Here is a 19,085-nt window from a genome sequence, read left to right as displayed (position 1 = left end):
TTCTGTGATTAAAATAGTGGGTCTTATTTACTGTTTATGAGATTCATAAAAATAAAAATGGCAAATTAACTTTAAATTAGATTTCAAGATATTATTTATATATTTAAAAATTATTTTGTTATAATATTTTTAATTTTTAATAATAAATTGTACCTAAATAGACCCATAAATTTATTATTTATGAGATTGGCAAGAATAAGGGGTGTTTGTTTTGTGTTTTCAAATAATAATTTTCAATTTTTAAATAATATTACATGTATTTTTACAGATTTTTTTACCCACATTTTAAAACTGGGTCTCATGACACTCTTCATATAATTAAAAATAATTTTGCTACAGTATTTTTAATTTTCAATTTTTTTATTACAGATATCTAAACAGACCCTTAAGTTCCATCTGTATTTGTGGAAGGGAATGCTTAATTTTTTATTACGTTATACGTGGATGAATTACATTAGTACACTTTCAAATATATCAGATGAAGATCCACTGTTTATATAAATCATTTAGAAAATCAAGTAATGTCTTTTCAACATTGTGTCAATGTAACGAAAAATTATACTAGGATTTTATTTTTGGTATCGCATTAAATACTAGAATGAGATTAAAAGCGATTAACTGCCATAACAACTCCCACCCACTTACCCAAAAAAATACATAAATAATTGAAATGATAATGACAAGGAAAGTGAGTGAAAAAACCCAGTTGCACAGGCTTCTATCCTATGACTATGGTGTCCAATGTTTTGTAGGCGCTTATGTTTCACGTGCTCTTCCTTCGTTGTGACTCATTAGTAATAACCTTTCTCTCAATAAAGAAATAAAACCCACATTTTCTTTTTTTCAATATTTGCCACTCCATTACCAATTCTTTGCTTTCTAGCTTTTCTTTTAGTTTAAATACTATATAGCCTTTGCAGCTTCCAATGGCAGATCTCAAGCCTGTGATCGAGATTTCTTTCGCTGAAATATTCCTGTGCAGCGCTTTCGCGGCTTGTTTTGCCGAGGTACCATTGATCTTTCCTGATTTTGACTTAAAATTGTGTTCATTCAATTCTCATTTATGCGTTTTACTTAATTTGATATCTGGGTATTAACAATCTTTGACTTTTCTTTCGTGTGTTGAGCTCAAAGAGTATGCTTTGCTTACTAATCTGGGTTGTTAAGGAGATTTATTATTATCAGCGTAGTGTGATTCTTTTGATTTATATGTCTCATTTGGGTGTTCTAGGAAATGTGGTGCAGCTGAATTTCAAAAGCCATTTGTCTGTCTGTCATCAAATTTTTTTTTTTTTTTTAATTTTAAATTATTACTAATTTTCATCTTCTGGGTTATGTACAGTTTTTTAGAGTCTCAATTTTTTCTAGCTACAACTATAATTCGATCAAGCATCGACAAATAAGCAAATAAGCTACTGCTTCTTTCTTGTGTTGAAAACAGGTCTGTCTGTTGTAATCAAAGCTTATGAAATTCTATTACTTGAATTTGATGTGTTTGTCTGCTGGTGACTACCAAAACGTGATCTGGGTGGAAGAGTTTTGTTATTAACAATTAATGTTATATTGCTGTTAGAAAAATGGTTAAATTATTAAGTTCACCATTTTCTACTAACTTAAGCTTTTGGAATAATTGGTAATTTATCATGTTCTTAGAGTAGATGGACATGAGTCTGAACTCTATCTCTACTCTTAACTCCCATTTAAACGGGGAGATTGCGCCTACCAAGGACAATTGGTAATTTTGCAATTGATGTTTGGCTTTCAGCTATATTCTTTTATGATTTTCTTTTTAAAATTTGATTTTATAGCTATTAGACAGCATTGCCCTAGTTTACTGTTGAAGGATTTTAGTCAATGAGTAATGGTATTATACTACATTATGTGCTATGTTCTATCTTTTCTTTTTCCCCTTTACTTGTTTAAGCTTATTTGACTTCAGATAATTCCTCCTCATTCTCAAGCAGTTTGAAATTCAGTTTTGAAAACCTGTTTTGTTTATAAAAATTTTCCTTTATGACAACGAAAGAAACACATTACTTGATTATTTAAGAATTGTATTCTGATTGTAAAATTGATGCATTAACTTAATAAGGCAAAACAGCAGTACATGATCTCAAAGTGATGGATTTTGTTTTAGCCTGAGTTAAGGTATTAGTTTCCATAATCTGTTTTTGTAGTTAAGCATTATGATATAATGGTTCATGCTCTATGCATAATGCATTTGCTTTCTTTAGTAATGTCACAGTTCTTTTCTTCTAAAAACACACACACACACACCTATTGGAGCTCACAAAAATATGAGTGGATTTCACTTGTCATTGTCTTCATTGATTTTTTTTGCAGTTCTGTACCCTTCCTTTGGACACTGCTAAAGTCAGGCTTCAGCTTCAAAAGAAAGCAGCAGCAGCTGGGGTGGATGGAGTGGGTTTTCCCAAATATAGAGGCTTGTTGGGTACTATGGCCACCATTGCCAGGGAAGAAGGTTTGTCGGCACTTTGGAAAGGCCTTATTCCAGGATTACAACGCCAGTGTCTTTATGGAGGCTTACGGATTGGCTTATATGGTCCTGTGAGTTTATTATATGTTCTTTTCATGAATACGATTAATTCTTATGCTTTCTCAGTGTCACAAGTTTATGTGTATTCATAAATTGCATGTTGAACAGGTCAAAAGATATCTAGTTGGCAGCGAATTTATTGGAGAAATTCCTTTATACCACAAAATACTTGCTGCTTTTTTAACAGGTGAAAATGTTTCTCACTTTCCTGCCTGCTGTTCGAATTTGCATACAACCTGTATTAACTTTCTCAAACTATTGTTACCATTCCCATTGCTTCTTTAGATTTCATAACAAGCCTTTTTTTTTTTTAATAAATAAAAAAACTTGACAGGTGCTATAGCAATTATTGTGGCTAATCCAACTGATCTTGTCAAAGTTCGGCTTCAAGCAGAAGGAAAATTGCCAGCTGGCGTGCCTAGGCGTTATTCTGGAGCTTGGGATGCTTATTTCACCATAGTGAAGCAGGTCAGTTTTCTTGCAGTAGTATTGTGCTTTTCTTTTCTTCTTCTTCTTCTTCTTCTTCTTCTTCTTCTTTTTCCCAGTATCTAAGTGTATCATTTCAAATATCTATAAAAAATTAGGAAGGTTTAGGGGCACTGTGGACTGGCCTTGGCCCCAATGTAGCAAGAAATGCTATAGTAAATGCTGCTGAACTAGCCAGTTATGACCAAGTGAAACAGGTAACATAAAAGTATTAGGTCTTTTAAGTTGACCTTGTTTTGTATTTCGAAGTTGTTGCTATGTTAAGTTACTTCCAAAATGTCCTAACACACTATACTTATGCAGATGATTTTGAACATTCCAGGGTTCATGGATAATATCTTAACTCATCTGCTAGCTGGTCTAGGTGCAGGTTTCTTTGCTGTCTGTATTGGTTCTCCTGTTGATGTGGTATGCATTCTTTTTCTGCTTCCTCTACTTTTAGCCACAAATTGTATGGTTTACAGTCTTCCAATAGTCTACTTTCATCTTCGTATGCTTTGATTTATAGTTGTATGTTTGTATATGACAAGTTGACATTCACTATTGTAGGAATTTATTCTGTCATTATTTCTGAGGTGTTCTCTTTGTTTCAATGATTCTGACAAATCAGCTCTAAATTCAAGCTTTTATATCAGACTCAGTCCTCCAGAACTGTTTTCATTTAAGAAAATTTCCACTGAACTTTGTTGAAATTTGCAACACTGATGGAAAAATTGATAATATGATGGACACGATGCAAATCTTGGATAATTTAAAACAAGCATGACATGATAATTATAAAAACCAACTATTTTGGATTCAAAAGAGTCACATGCTGTCTCTCATGTGTGTAACCTTGTAAATAGTACTGATAACATTTAAATATCTTCATAAGTTCGTTTTGACTATGAGATGATATTTTTTTTTATATGAGTGAATCTGTGCAAGCTTTCTTGCTTTTCTAACTTTTTATTGCTGTTGAAGCTGTTTTCCTGTTGTAGCATAATCTGCAAAATTATTCGCTGCAGGCTTTAACGCGGCTGTGCTAGTGAAAGATTGTGATCAAAATTTGTTTCTTATCATATGAAGCAATTTTATATAGTTTTTTAAGGATGAGCTAGTCAGTCAATGTTGGCTTGGATGCCATGCTTGTTATGTTCCAGGTGAAATCTAGAATGATGGGAGATTCAACTTACAAAAACACGCTTGATTGCTTCATCAAAACTTTGAAGAGTGAGGTATGTTGATTTGTCTCTGAAGTTAATAATTTTCTTTTATGTATTTGTGAATATTACTCTCCTCCCCCCCCCCCCCCCTCTCTCTCTCTCTCTCTCTCTCTCACACACACACACACCTCACAAAGACACTTTAGATTGGACTCTCTAAAAGGCTACCGATTTCCAAAATGGAGATCATTCAAGGAAAAAAAAACTCTTCTATGTTCCATTTTTTTTGTCCATTATTACTTTTTGGAATATCCCAACACATTATCTACTTTGAAAAGTCAATAAGAACAATTTTAATAATTTTCCTAGCCAAGAGACTTGTAGCTCAAGTAGCATCTCTTGGTGTTTCCAATGGAGACATCTAGGGTTCAAATCTCTCCTCTCCAACTCTAACTATCAAATTTTCAATTTAAAAAAAAAAAAAAATTGTACACCTCTTATTATTAATCTTTCTACTTATCAAAAAAAAAAATCCTAAAATTGCCTTTTATTGTATTGAAAAAAGTTACTGATTTTGTCCTCTTGTTTTGTATGAGTTTAAATTAAAGATGATAACGTTGAAAACTTATGCCTTTTAATTTAAAAGATGATGCATTAAATAACACATCCCCTTAGAACATTGGATTCTAAAGTGAACATATAAAATGGAACAGAGGGGTTCAAGTGATAGTTCAACGGCAATGGCATCCTTTGTGGTGTCCCATGTTTGTGGTTCGAACTGCACCACCTCCCTCCCCTACTATCTACTTATCAGGAAAAAAAAAAAAAAGGGGATAGAGGAATATAATGAGAAACCAGTGATCTCCTCTGCCTAAAATATAGGGTGGAGGCTGAATGCACGTGGAACTTAACAATAAAAAAAAATCAATTGAATTATATATTGCAGGGATTTTTTTTCCTTTTAAAATGAGAAACAAGTTCTTACTCTTGATTAAGAACTTGACATAAATGTCTGCATGGACCATCAACTTCAGTAAAATAAGCACTAACTCATAAAAAATTATATATTGCAGGGATTTTTTGCCTTTTATAAAGGGTTCTTCCCTAATTTTGGCCGGCTGGGTTCTTGGAATGCTATTATGTTTCTAACTTTTGAGCAAGTAAGATATTAAAATTATGTTAATGCATCTTGGTATTGAATTTTAGTTAAATCTAGGTACTTGCATGCACCTGATTCTGGGAATTGCTATTCATCCTGCAGTTTTCATTCATATGCAATGGAGTTTACTATTTCATTCTTTTAGACATAGAGAAAATGTACTAGAATTTGGAATGTTAAACGAACTTTTTTCTAGACTAGAAGAATTGCCTATGCTCATAGGTAAGTGTAAATTGGTGTTCCATAAGGTAGTGCACCAGGTCTCTTCAGTTTATCCACTTATGGTTTTTCATTCATGGAATGTGGATTTGCTATTGAAATATTTGTCTCACTGTATCTACCATGAGTTTCATTGGTCCAGATGTGCAAACTAGAGTTCCATTTCTAATGCAGGACTGCTGAATTGGCCTGATGACACTCTTCACATATGAAGTGGGCACAATTCTGGAATTGCATGACCGTTCACATTAGACTTTAGTAGACTACTATGTTTAGTTATTATGTCTTTGAACCTTATGGATTATCCTCAACTAAGAAATATAATTATAAAAAAAAAAAAAAAAATCTTTTTAGGTTGGTAGATCTTTTTGTGTTCATGATTCTCTGTGAAGCTTGAAAGTATTGATTCTTTTAATATAAAAATTTTAATAATCATTTTGAGTGTTTGCAGAGGCTTATGCTGATTTACTTTTGCTTAACCTACATATAAGTCAATTAACCACTCTGTCATTGAAAATCTTGAAAGTGCTCATTATTTCATCTCCATGACAGGCCAAGAGAATTTTCTGAGGTGAAGTCCAACTCTATAGCTTTCCTGGTTTGGAATTAGCAAGCAGGAAGGTGCAGCCTTTGCTTGGAAATTGCCTCTTCATCTATTTCTGATTTTTTGTGGAGAGATAAGATCACCACTACATTTTTTGGTTCACCACTCAGTTATTTATATAGGGTAGTGTATGTAACATTGAATAGACTGTCAAACTAGAGTGACTTGAAAAGTTATTCGTTATTATTGATCCTTTTGTGATAGTTTGCAAGCGGCTTTCCTTGCCATTTCTCCAAATTTGACATTGCGTACATTATTACGTTGTAAATTTGAATGAAAATAAACCACTATATTGTGGGATTTTCATCGTGTACTTGTTTACCGGTCTGAAAGGAAAAGAAATTGAGTGGTTATACCCGTGGCAAGATCTGAGGGTTGAGTTGTTCTCGATGTTACCTGTATAGATTTTTTGGATCAATTTACTGAGATGTTATGCCAATTGCTCATTTAGATCTCATCTAGACTTTAGATTGATATTATTGTTAATTTACTAGCCAATGGTGATATCTTGCAGAACATCTTGTACAATTAGCTCTTCATGGCCTGGTGACCCGTTATTTTAAATACAGACTGATTGGACTAGTAAGGCATATTTGAAACTGCAATGAAATGAATTTCAGAACTCTTGTTTCATCTGCAATATATCTTGGTATCTTACGCATAAACATGGTCCTCCATTGATGGCAATAGCTCTAACAATGAAACATAAGCCTGCATTGCTTGGAACAAAATGGAAAACATCAATTAAGACTGCTTAAGTGGTTCCAGATTTCAAGTCTAGAATCTGAAGTGGCTACATCCGGTTCCAAAAACAGCAAATGTTAATATTACATTTACCTTCTCATTAGTGATCTAACCGTCTTAATTACAAGAATAACCTAATGATATCCTAACAGCATTAGTAATAAACAAACAATCCCAAAAAGCCCTTTAATTGTTTAAGAACAGCCAGCTTGACATATAACAACCTCAATTGTTTGCCTTACGTCCTAGATACCAGATAAACCCTAGCCTTAATAACCGAACCGTTTCCAAGCTTGAATCCAGGACTAACTGGGAAACCCACAATTTGACCTGCAGGCATGCGCCCGTTTGAAAACTTAACAACACTCTCCATATACTGTGGATGAAGCTCAGCTCCCCGACTTGCCTCGAACTGACTAGGTGCTGGGTCAAGTGAGAATGCCAGCAAGTGAAGCAGCCACACAGCCTTGGCAAGTTGCAAGAATTCAACATAAAACTGACTCCTAGGATGGTTCCCGGCCAATACCTGGCGCCGCTGTTCCAAGTCTCCAAACAAGGACTCCTCCATTTTGGGATGAACAATGGAAAGGTACCTCTTGGAGCAGAATTTGCCAAAGTGACAGGTCGGCAAGATCCCAAGAAGTTCAGAAGGGTCCATTGCCTTCATATCGCGGTACTGGGTGAAGCAGTCACGGCGAAACTGGTCTGGATTGAGGAGGGATGAGAGGCTGCCATCCATGTAGAAGGTCTCATGGTCAAATCCTTGAAAGATTTTGCGGGAAATGTAGGATTCAAGAGCATATTTGGCATGGTGGCTAGCAATGGCAGATGAAGTGTTGTTGGTAAAGGTGATACTATCAGTGGCAGTGGTGGCAGCTTCAATGGAACGGACAGCAGCAGCAATGTCCCAGTGGGCAGAGCGCATGTGGGAGAGGAGGAGGGATGTGAAGGACTTGGATGCCTCTCTAACCTGGCTCATTGTAGTTTCAAAGAGCTCAGAAGTTGGGGCTACTGCACCTGTTACAATTAAAAGTAGGTTATCAGATTCCTTACATATTATCAATACAACCAGAAGAACGTAAAACCTTCTAGGAAATTTTTATTGTTTTAGTTCCTACAATTTAGGCTAAAATTTTATCAGTCCTTTACCTAATTTCCCCCCTTCAAATGTCGAATTAGTCCATAAGGTTTAATTTTTGTCAATTTTAGTTTCTTAGAGCACTCACAGTAGTGGTGCTATATAGGTATAATGCTATTTTTTAGCTCCAAATACCAAAAAACCATCACGTAGCAGTGGAGCTAAATCTTTTTTAGATTTAGCTCCTCAGTTACAGTAAGATAGATGTGCACTGTAGCTCAAAGCTAAAAAAGAAAAAAAAAAAAAAATTATTTCACTTCTCTCTTCTCTCTCATTAAAATATTCCTTTCCTTTTCTCTCTCTCTCTCTCTCTCTCTCCGGCTTCTCTTCTTTCTTCTTTCTTCCTCAATTTTTTTTTCTCTCTAGCTCACCGGTCTCTCATCTCCCTCATCCCTCAGCTCATGGGTCAATTTTTTTTTCTCTCTAGCTCGCCGGCCTCCCTCATCCCTCATCCCTCAGCTTGCCGACCTCCCTCATCCCTCAGCTCGCCAGCCAGCTCCCTCACCGCCGACTTGTTCCACCGACCCAGCTCGTCGACCCACGCCAAGCCCCATCGCCAATCTCCCCAAACCCCATTGCCCAGTCCGTGCCCCTCTGCCGGCCTCAACGTCACCGGCCCAAGCCCCAAGCCGCCGATCCACGCCTCCGCCCAATCCTCCGATCAGACCCACGTCGCCCAGTCCTCCCCACTCCGCCGATCAACGCCTCCGCCCAGTCCTCTGATCAGACCCACGCCATCTCTATATTCTCTTTACTGTGATTGAAATTGTTTGTTTGTTTGTTTTTTTTTTTTTTTTTTTTTTTTTTAATGTATTTTCATATGGGAATGATGTTTGATTTTTTTTTTTCTTCTGTGGGTTTGATTTTTTTTTTTCTTCTGGTTTGGTGGCTGTGGTGGTGGCGATGGTGGTTGTTGTGGCTATGGTTTGGTGGTACGGTGTTTGATTTTTTTTTTCCTGTGGGTTTGGTGGCTGTGGTGGTGGATTGGTGACTATGATGGTGGTTTGATTTTTTATTTTGTTTGTGGGTTTGGTTGTGTCTGGTGGTGGTGGTGGCTGATAGTAGAGGTGGTTGTGGATGGTGTTGGGTTGTTTTTTTGGGTAGTGGGATATATTATTTTATTATAGGTGGTATATTATTTTATTGTAGGTGGTATATTATTTTATTGTGATGTTTATATTATTTTATTACGTTAATAGCTAAAATAGATCCACTGCTACAGCATATGTGTAGGTATAATAGATAAAGTAACTTTTGGTGGAGCTAAAAAGCTAAATTTTTAGCTCCACTGCTGTAGATGCTCTTACTTTGTCAAAATGAGACAATCTAGACCTTCCGTCCAAATTTGTTAGCAAATGTAGCTATGTAAACATTTTTAAATCTTTAGAAAAATCACTCATCAAACAATAAGATCTATTAAGTGGTAGATCTCATGAATGGTTTCAATTAAGTTTCTAATGAAAAAAAGCTCAAACAATGTTGTTTACTAACAGTCTTGGACCAAATGACCAAACTAATTGACAAAATTTAAACTTTCATGATTAATTTAACAATTGAAGTAAAATTCAAGGAACTAAATTGAGTGAGTTCTAGTCATAACTGAGAAGAAAATACTTTCTTTCCCTTTTTTGTTTTTTTGGAATAAAAAGGAGAGGGGAGGAGAGGAACAATTTCGGCTGGAAAACTATTTGGTTAGTAGTACTCCCTCCTTTCACCTGAATGATGGTCCTATTAATTAAATTTATGGTAAGACTCATTATTCATATGAGAGAAATGAGTATAGCATTGTTGTATTTTTGAATTACAGAATAATTACTAGTTTTAGTTCCAATGCCGGGAGAAGTTAATGATACTATTGGTTTTGAATTAATGTAAACAGTTAAAACATACATCTAGCTATAAGTATTGATGCTAGGATTATTAGCAATTTTACTAAACAAAGCTAAGTGTCAATTTTTTAAACACTATCCAAAAATGTAATTAAGAAATTTATTTCTCATATTATTAATGTACATCTAGCACTAGTTGCATTTATTGTGACATCACTTTGTAATAAGATTGCCATTAGTTTCAGCATTTTATTAACTAAAAGAACCATGAAGACTGAAGTGTTTATCAAAAAAAAAAAAAAAAAAAAACTATGAAGACTGAAGTGTGCAGTGTGAAAAGATGGGGGTGTAACTGTAAAAAGTAAAAACTACCCAACAAATCGAGGTGTCGTAGTAGAATTGATAAAAAGTTTTAGGAAAGAAAAAAACATTAGGATAGAATTTTAGAGCTTGACCTTGAGGTTGAAGAGTGCAAGAAAGCTTCTTTTTTGACAAAGAGTGAGAGTGGGACCTTCCCTTCTTTCCATTGGTAACAGTAGTAGTAGTAGCAGTAGCAGTAGTGAGTGTAGCAACATTCCTAAGCTTCTCCTTCAGATTCTCCACCTCCACTTCCCTCACCTTCACCTCCCTCTTCAGCTCCTCCACCGCCGCCTCATACGGCGCCACCACCTCTCTCACCCCCACTACTCCTCCACTTCTTCCTCCTCCTCTACTTCCATTGTAGCTACTCCTCCTGAATCTCTCTCTCAACACAGCCAGCCTCTTCAGCTCACCCACCACTGCCACGTCAGCCACCCTTATCTTCTCCGGGTCCCACGGGCAATGCGCTTGTTGCAGGGTCGAGTAAGCTCTCTTCATCGACGACACTGCCTCGAACACTTCCTTCATCACTCTCTCCATCTCCATCATTTTCTCTATCCTCGCCTCTTCCTTCGTCCCTTCCCACCATTCCTTGTACTTTTCCTTCTCTTCTGCTGCTTCTTCTTCTTCTTCTTCGGACTTGAACTCTGCCTCTGACTCTGACTCGGACTCGGACCCGTCTTCCTCATCTCCAGCTCGATTCTCGTGGCGGCTCGCGGCTAGTGGATGAAGCAAGCAAGAGGCGGCGACTCTTTGGATCAGATCCGAGAAATTTGACGCCTTGCTTGTCATTTTCTTCAGAGAAGAAAGAAGCAGCAGATCAGATAAACTCAAAGCTCAAGCACTACACTCACTGACTGTTTCTAAAAGCTTTTTTTTTTCTTGAGAATCAGATCAAAGCTTTTCCACCAGCATTTAAGAAAACAAAGACCCTTTATTATTTATTATTCGCACATAATTAAATGAGCAGAGCAGGACACAAAAGAAACACGCAAGTGCAATTGATTAATGAAGCTCATTTAATTAACATCAAAGTTTAATTTCCTTTTTTATTGCAATATTTAATTGAAATGTCATTGAAACAAGTAAACAACTTTGTCAAAAAAGTAAAATGTCATTAAAACAAGTAAACATCTTTGTCAAAAAAACCTATAAAAAACAAAGCTTTGTCAAAAAAGGGAATGTTATTAAATTAAAACAAAGAAAAAATGAAACAACAGCTACAAGGGTTTAAGTTCAACAATAGCTATCCTCTAGCAAAGAGGTCTAACCTATTTGTGGGTTTTTGTTTGTCACTGTGCACTAAAACCCAATCTTGTTTCGCTTCTCTGGATTTCTCTGTGTCAACAATCAAGAGGCTCTGTCTGTCAATTATGGTTTCAAATTGGGGGTGCTTTATTATTAGTATTATTATTATTATTCCTGGAGAGTGGAGAGCGCTGAGCTTGAGAGTTGAGTGGTGGTGGAATAGTGGACCTGCGAGTGTCTCTCTGGCTTGGCTAGGAAGGAAAGGTACTGCTATGATAAAGGACTATGGGTCCTCAACTCTCAACTGACGCTACTGAACATTGTGAGTGAGAGAAGATTGGGAAGTGGCCAGTGCCCACTGTACCCACCCAAACTTTTATTATAAAGCATAGAATCATTTCTATGTTTTTTTTTTTTTTTTTTTTTTTGGAGAATAGTCACACAACTTGGTTTGTGGGAATTAAGGGGTTAGCAGTGTATTTTGAACTACAGTTTTCAGTATTTAAACAATATTATACATATTTTTACACTTTTTTTAAATATATATATTTAAAAAAATATATAAATAACGTTACTAAAACAATATTACCAAACGACTTCTTAAGATTGTTTGGTAGAGCAGTTTAAGAATTGCAGTTTGGAGTTTTTTAAAATATGTATAGGTAAAAAAAATATAAAAATACGTGTAATATTGTTTATAATATGAAAATTTGAGTTTAAACTTGGCCACCAAACAGGCCTTAATTATCTATGAGTATATGGATACTCCCCATCTGAGTCGTACTATAATGTTACTGGGGGACAGGTGTACGGTAGAGATCAGGACTCTGTGATTTTTTAAGCAGAACGGCGGAAATAAAAAAATACTAACAAATGTTATTGGTTAATAATTTGTTTAAATAAAGTTTTTATAGAAAAAAATAAGGATTAATATTTTGATATTTATTTATTATAAAATTGGTGTCAAATTTTTTTTTAAATAAATTATTAAATAATGTTTTAAAAGTACCTTAATTTAAATAATAAAAAAAGTAAAAAATTGGAATCTGTGACTTTAGTTGACTCTGTTTAACCAGTCACGTCACGTGGACCATCTTTCCCATCTCTTTATTATCCATTAATTATTGCCCTTTGGTTTGGGTCCGAGCACTTATGTTTTGTTTGGTTGAGGGTCTAAAAAGTGTGGGCAAAAAAGATTCAAAGTTTTTTTTCTTTTTAGGTCTGTGTTTGCCATTTAAGGTAATCTTATTGTTATTAACGTAAACGCGTAAATGCACTTTTAATATGTACATTTTGACTCTTTTTTTTTTTTTTTTTTTATCTTTGCATTTTAATTTTATCATTTTTAGTCTTTAAATCAATTAGTGCGTGTCATATCAATTTTTAACGTCAGCCAACTAACATAAAAAATTGACATGATTGACAACACTATTAAAATAATAATAAAAAAAATTTATTTTGACATTAAAAAATGATACATCAACATCTAAATTAAAAAAAATTAATTTATTAATTTTACCTAAATAAATTTTTTTTCATTATTTTCGGAATAACAATGGGTAACATGTTCTTCGGGTTGCCCAGAAAATTAAAATAATCTAAGTTTTTTTTTTTTCTTGTATTTTCTTATCAAATAAACATGCAAAAATTCATACAAAATCCCCATCCTCCATTGAAACCTCCAACATGAAAAAATCATCAAACCCACCACAACCAACGAATCCAAACCAATCAACAACCACCACTACTTGGGGTTCACAACGCCACAGCCACCAATCTTAGAGAAAACCCACTATCATCAACCCAAGCCAAAAAGTAGCTGAAAACGGAAGAAAGCGAGGGATCTAGAAGAATCAGACCTGCATATTGCACTTGACAAGATCGAGAGGAGTGACAGCCATGTGAGTGAGACCACAGTTGAGAATACCGCCGGCAGTACAAGCGGCGTAGAAGGCCGGCGAGTACATCTCGATCTTGCCGGCTCGCTTAGCGCCGAAACAATGAAGTTCTTGGTCAAAGATGAGACGCCGTTGTTGGAGCTTGCTAGAGCAGCAGCACCAAGCATGGTCTTGTCAAGACCGAAGGATTTGTGCGAGGTGGAGATGGTGGAGGAAGAGGAGTAAACGAAGCTCGAGATCAAAGATTGACACGAAGATTTGTCTGAGAGAACCATCGGAGAAAGAGAGAGACAAAGGGTTTTTTGGTAATGGAGAGAGAGAGAGAGAGAGAGAGAGAGAGAGAGAGAGGCTTATGCTCAAATTTTTAAATCTAGTTTATGTTTGTCATTGTGTTCTTTGTGTTTTTAAATTTGAGTTTGGGTTTGGTTCTGGGTTCGTGGTCTTATGTTCTTGTATTGATGTTTAAATTTGTGATATGTTCTTGTTTAAAATGAATTAGATCTAAATTTATATATTTTATTGTTTTTAATTCTTTTTTTTCTTTTTTTTATTTAGTTAAAATTGACAAATTATTTATAATAAAAAAATTTGGATAATTACAGTAAACCTACCTGTGGTATGGCCCGTTTTCACTTTACCTACCCATGGTTTAAAACTATACACTTTGCCCACCTGAGATTAGTTCTGTTAGCATTTCGTAACCCACCTCTCTGTTTGCCGTTAGAAAAACACATTTTTAGGCAAAAACAAATATAACAAGAATCAAAAAGTTGTTTGTTTTGATTGCTTAAGAACTTCTATAAGAACAAAGTGAAGGAATAGCAAACCACGGGATAATTTGAGTTCAAAAACAACATTATTGAACAAAATAAAATGAGAAACCACATTACCCCCATCACGATTAAACTCAGAAACAACAAAATCCCAAGAACAAACATCAGTGGCAGCATAAATTAAACAGAACCACAATTTCGCAACAAGAACATAAGATTTCCAAATACCCAAAAACTCAAAATTCCATACAAACAAGCATAAAAAAAATTGAAGCAGAACCACAATAACCCAATAAGAAAACAAACAAACAAAAAAGACCCAGAAGCCAAATCATTACAATTACCAACAGACAACAAAAACCTAGGAAATAAAAAAAAAATAAAAAAAAATTAAAAAAAAAAAAGAAGAAAACCCCATTATAGGTGTGAGTCAGACCATTCTAGCATCAATGGTGTGCTTGTCCTGAAGAACCCTATTGAGAATGGAAGGATCTGCAAAGACAACAAAGCCAAAGCCTCTGGGTCTACTAGTGGTCTTGTCTCTCATGACCACTATCTGGACCACATCACCATAGTTCTCAAAGTACTCCTTCAGCTTTTCCTCAGTGGTCTCCCATGAAATCCCACCTATGAATAGCTTCCCCTGATCTGAATCCATTTCCAACAATTACCCAATACCACAAATAAATACCTCCTTCTTTCTAAGCTTCCTTTGCTTCTCTTCTCTTCTCTGCCAAAGTGGGGTTTTGGGGAGTTAGGGGATTTGGGGAGAAAGGGCCGTCGAGAGAAGAAGAAGAAGGGATTTTTTTGAGGTAGCTCAAATGAAACCCAACCACAATAGCAAACCCACCCCCCATTCCAACTTCAAACGCACTTTGAATCCCAGCCACAGTGGGGAGAGAAGCCAAGATCAGAGTGGGATTTGTGTGCGCTATTCCTCCACTTTGTTCTTTAGAAGTTCTTAAGCAATCAAAACCCTTACTTTTTGATTTTTGTTATGTTTGTTTTTCCCTAAAAATGTGTTTTTCTAACAGCAAATGGAGAGATGGATTACGAAAGGCTAACGGAACTAACCTCAGGTGGGCAAAGTGTAAAGTTTTAAACCACGGGTAGGTAAAGTGAAAACGGGTCATACTACAGGTGGGTTTATTGTAATTATCCCAAAAAAATTAGATGTTGATGTGGCATTTTTTATAATATTTTAATTCCTCTGCCAGCCACTTCAGATATTTTCGTCGGTTGACAGACAGAAATGACGAAAATAACACGCGTTAATTGGTTTAGGGACTAAAAGTGGTAAAATTAAAATGTAGGAACCAAAATAGAATAAAGCCAAAATGTAAGGACTAAAAGTGCATTTATGCCTAACATTAAATGAGTAGTATGGCCAATATAAAAACAAAATTAGAGATGAAGAATTAAAATGAAAAAAATGAAAACGTAAAGGATCAAAATGAAAATAGCTTAAAAAATTATCAAACTAGTACTCCCTCCGTCTCAATTTATTTGTCCTGTTTGAAAAGTCAAACTTTTTAAGGAAACATCATTTATTGTTTTGTTTGCCCTATAAAAATGTATAAGTTTACAAAACTACCCTTAAATAAATTTATCAGCTTTTTAAAAAAGAGTTATTCTTAATAAGACAATTAAAAAGGTGCCCCAATTAAATTAATTTTGTTTTAAAAAAATATTAGTTAGTTTTCTTTTCAAATAGTTTTGAAAATAAAGTAGGAGTATAATAGGAACATTAGTAAATTAATAATTTTTATTTTTAGAAATATGACAATATTTTGGGACATCCCAAAATGGAATAGAGAACAAACATATTGAGACGGAGGTAGTATTAATTGAGATTTTTTATTCTCCTCCAATCCTCATCATGATGTTATTAATTTCCTTTAGTTTATGGAATTGAATATATTTAATGTGTACTCCATTCCTATTAGACTTCTTTATAATATTTTACAATAATTATCTAGAACATCACGCACTCCATTCATATTTTCAATTTGATTTGACAATAATTATCTTAAACATCATTTACTCATAATTATAATGAGACTTAGATCTCTTCACAAAGAATGCACATGCTAAATGCAATAAAGGGATCATAGGAATGGGTGAGAATTAAACTTCTCTTGGTGCATGTTTGCTACTTGCTGCTAATAATCTTTATTGGTTAATGCAATTAGATGTTTGCGATACATAAGTTTTGAGCAAGACTTAGGTACAATACGTAGGTGCTGTTTCTTAGGTTCCCATTTTAAAATTCTGCCATATGATTTTTTTCTCATGGGATGGAAGTGTATTTTTAAGTTAAATAGCCACATGATTGAATTTTAAGAGTGGAACTTAAAGAACAGCACCTAAGGTACTGTATCTAAATTTTGTCTAAAATTTTATCCTTATTGAATTGAGTCATGTTAACAGGTGTCTTTAGAATAATTGTTAATAAATCATATTAAGAAAGTTTTTAACACCACTTTTATGAAAAATATAAAAAACTGTCAAAAAATTAATTGTTTTATCATTTTCCCATAAAATGTTTATAAAAATAATTCCTAAAACAATGTCTTTAGGACATTCATTAACATTTTCCTTTAATTATTATAAAAAATAAATCCCAAATTTGATAAGTTCTTCTTTTTGAGGATTGACATCATGCATGCAGCATTATGATTTTTCACCTGCTCATATCTCCATCTTCCGTCTCCAAGCAATTTTGTTTACTGTTAGTGGGGTGGGCTCCACCACTTTGGTAAAAAGTGAAGTTAAAAGCTGAGATATGTAACTCAGTTTTGTAACCAAACAAAAGTTTTGGAGTTTTTGAGTTATAGGGAGAATTGAGTTATAAGTTATGGGTTTTGAGTTTGAATTATGAATTTTGAATTATGAGTTGTGAAAACTGAGTCATGACCAATCCAAACGAGCCCTTAGTTTCAAAAGCTAAGGTGGAATCATTATAGTTAAGGTGGGTTAATTATTTTAAGGTTTTTTTAAGTGGATTGATAACATGGCTTAACTTGAACCATTCATTATAAAATGTAAGGTTAAGATTAAAAGAACTTAATGTCGTAAAGTATCTTAGGAACTCTAGAAGATTTGAATCTTCTAAAAGGTGAGGTCAAAAAAGATTCTAAGTTTTTTTTTTTTTTTTGGGTGTGTTTGCCTGTAATTATCATATTTACTAACATAAAATGGGTAGTATGACCAATATAAAAACAAAATTAAATATGAAGAATTAAAATAAAAAAAAATTGAAACATAAAGGATTAAAATGAAAATAACTTAAAAAATTATCAAACTAGTGTTAATTGATCCAATGGTGCTTGATTCTCCTCCAAACCTCCTCATGATGTTATTAGTTTCCTTTAGTTTATTTATTTATTTTTTTTTTTTTGGTAAAGTTCCTTTAGTTTATGGAATTGAATATAACTAATGTGTACTCCATTCCTATTAGACTTCTTTATAATATTTTACAATAATTATCTTGAACATCATGCACTCTACTCATTTGTACAGAAATTTTCAATATGATTTTACAATAATTATCTTAAAAATCATTTGCTCACAATAATAATGAGATCTAGATCTCTTGACAAAGAATGCATATACCAAATGCAATAAAGGGATCATAGGAATGGGTGAGAATTAGACTTCTTTTGGTGCATGTTAGCTACTTGCTGCTAATATGTGCCTGAGCTTCTATTGATCGCCATCACAAGTGTCAGATAGTGCGTCCCTCAAGAGTCATATGCTGCCTTTCTTATTGATCTCTCTGCCTTTCTTATTTGCTTTTAGGGGTTGTCAACCCTTATTTCCCATGCATTTAGCTTAGGAAGTAGTTTTTTTTTTTTTAAAAAAAAGATTTTAATAATCTTCATTTTTTTTTTCTCTGTTATAGATTTTTTGTTATAGAAAATTGTATTGGTCGCATCTTTATGATTTACAATTTGTATAATTATTTGGCTATATTTTCTTTGTAATTTGCTTTGAGGCACTGTCTTCCCCCAACATGTACTCCTTGTAAATATTTTTATTAGCAATAATTTTTTTGCCAATTTCATTAAAAAAATTACACTTTATTTGTCCTAAGCTCTTATTAAAGAGTCAATAAATTAATATTTTGGGGTATACTAGCTTTTAGGAGTTCAGCAATAAAACATTTATATTACAATTGACTAACTACCAAACATCTTTGTCTAAGGTACCTCCTATAGGAGACGTGTAGGCCCGTAGGGTTCAATCTCCTATAGTGGAACTCTTAATGTAGCAAAAAAAAAAAAAAAAAAAAAAAAACAATCTAAGACAACATCTTACACATTTTTGTAGTTAAGACGGATGATTATCATATTAATAGACAATTCTTTTACACATTTTTACAGCTTTCTCGTGAGGCTGTATTGTTATATGATAAAATGTAAAATTGTATTTGCATATAGAGATTATTGCTAACAAGAGACTCGAGACCTGGAGTTTCAACTAGTAAAATCTATTGTCTTTAAATAAGAAATCTGTAGTTTGAATTTTACTTACATCTTACACCATAAACTAAACTAATTGATTTTTAAAATTCTATCATATATTTCAAAAAACTAATTTGACCAAAGTTTTAAAATCTATCCATTAAACATTCTAATTTGTCTATTACTTTAAAACAAAATATTTTGATATCTATATATTTTATAAATTTAAAAACAAGAGCACAAAATTATATAGATGTAATATGTGTATGTAATATATTCTTGTAATCAACTACTAGTCGGTTAGGAGAAAAAGTCCAACTTGCCACCTATCTACCGGTCCCTGAGACCAGCTTTCCAAGATATTTTTCCAAAAAGGTTGATATTTTTCCCAAATGATTGTACTATCAAGTCGACAAAACCAAAGGCAAAAAAAAATCTGATATCATCTATTTAAGCATA

General features: G+C 34.0%; 2 protein-coding genes across 5 annotated transcripts; one reads left to right on the top strand and one right to left on the bottom strand.

Moving 5' to 3' along the window:
* Positions 1 to 674: 674 nt before the first annotated feature.
* Positions 675 to 6,620, top strand: LOC115973115 (mitochondrial uncoupling protein 2-like). 3 transcript variants are annotated; one of them, XM_031093352.1, is made up of 10 exons: positions 676 to 794; positions 912 to 1,007; positions 2,344 to 2,568; positions 2,666 to 2,744; positions 2,892 to 3,025; positions 3,142 to 3,240; positions 3,347 to 3,451; positions 4,186 to 4,260; positions 5,262 to 5,348; positions 6,119 to 6,620. In XM_031093352.1, exons 1-10 carry the CDS (start codon positions 759 to 761, stop codon positions 6,134 to 6,136), a joined length of 954 nt encoding a protein of 317 aa, XP_030949212.1. In that variant the 5' UTR covers positions 676 to 758; the 3' UTR covers positions 6,137 to 6,620. The 3 variants fall into 3 exon arrangements, with proteins under 3 accessions (XP_030949214.1, XP_030949212.1, XP_030949213.1); XM_031093353.1 differs by having other exon boundaries at positions 677 to 794; positions 921 to 1,007; XM_031093354.1 differs by lacking the exons at positions 4,186 to 4,260; positions 5,262 to 5,348; positions 6,119 to 6,620 and adding an exon at positions 4,051 to 4,159 and having other exon boundaries at positions 675 to 794.
* Positions 6,621 to 6,890: 270 nt separating this feature from the next.
* LOC115973114 (protein GRAVITROPIC IN THE LIGHT 1-like) lies at positions 6,891 to 11,826 on the bottom strand. Of its 2 annotated transcripts, none has more exons than XM_031093350.1 (3): positions 11,513 to 11,826; positions 10,337 to 11,141; positions 6,891 to 7,931 (listed from the first exon to the last, which is right to left on the bottom strand). In XM_031093350.1, exons 2-3 carry the CDS (start codon positions 11,031 to 11,033, stop codon positions 7,153 to 7,155), a joined length of 1,476 nt encoding a protein of 491 aa, XP_030949210.1. In that variant the 5' UTR covers positions 11,034 to 11,141; positions 11,513 to 11,826; the 3' UTR covers positions 6,891 to 7,152. The 2 variants fall into 2 exon arrangements, with proteins under 2 accessions (XP_030949210.1, XP_030949211.1); XM_031093351.1 differs by having other exon boundaries at positions 10,337 to 11,036.
* Between the last annotated feature and the right edge of the window lie 7,259 nt (positions 11,827 to 19,085).

Source organism: Quercus lobata, unplaced genomic scaffold (assembly GCF_001633185.2).
Source record: "Quercus lobata isolate SW786 unplaced genomic scaffold, ValleyOak3.0 Primary Assembly Scq3eQI_2004, whole genome shotgun sequence".
NCBI lineage: Eukaryota > Viridiplantae > Streptophyta > Magnoliopsida > Fagales > Fagaceae > Quercus > Quercus lobata.
This window is presented reverse-complemented; position numbering and strand designations above follow the sequence as displayed.

What these genes read in the sequence shown, in the direction of transcription:
- LOC115973115 (XM_031093352.1), top strand. Translation starts at nt 759, where the DNA reads ATGTTTCACGTGCTCTTCCTTCGTTGTGACTCATTA. An exon ending in TCCTTCGTTGTGACTCATTA is followed by an intron (nt 795 to 911) that starts GTAATAACCTTT and finishes AATACTATATAG; the next exon opens with CCTTTGCAGCTTCCAATGGC. An exon ending in TCAAAACTTTGAAGAGTGAG is followed by an intron (nt 4,261 to 5,261) that starts GTATGTTGATTT and finishes TATATATTGCAG; the next exon opens with GGATTTTTTGCCTTTTATAA.
- LOC115973114 (XM_031093350.1), bottom strand. Translation starts at nt 11,033, where the DNA reads ATGACAAGCAAGGCGTCAAATTTCTCGGATCTGATCCAAAGAGTCGCC. An exon ending in TTGCACTCTTCAACCTCAAG is followed by an intron (nt 7,932 to 10,336) that starts GTCAAGCTCTAA and finishes TAATTGTAACAG; the next exon opens with GTGCAGTAGCCCCAACTTCT.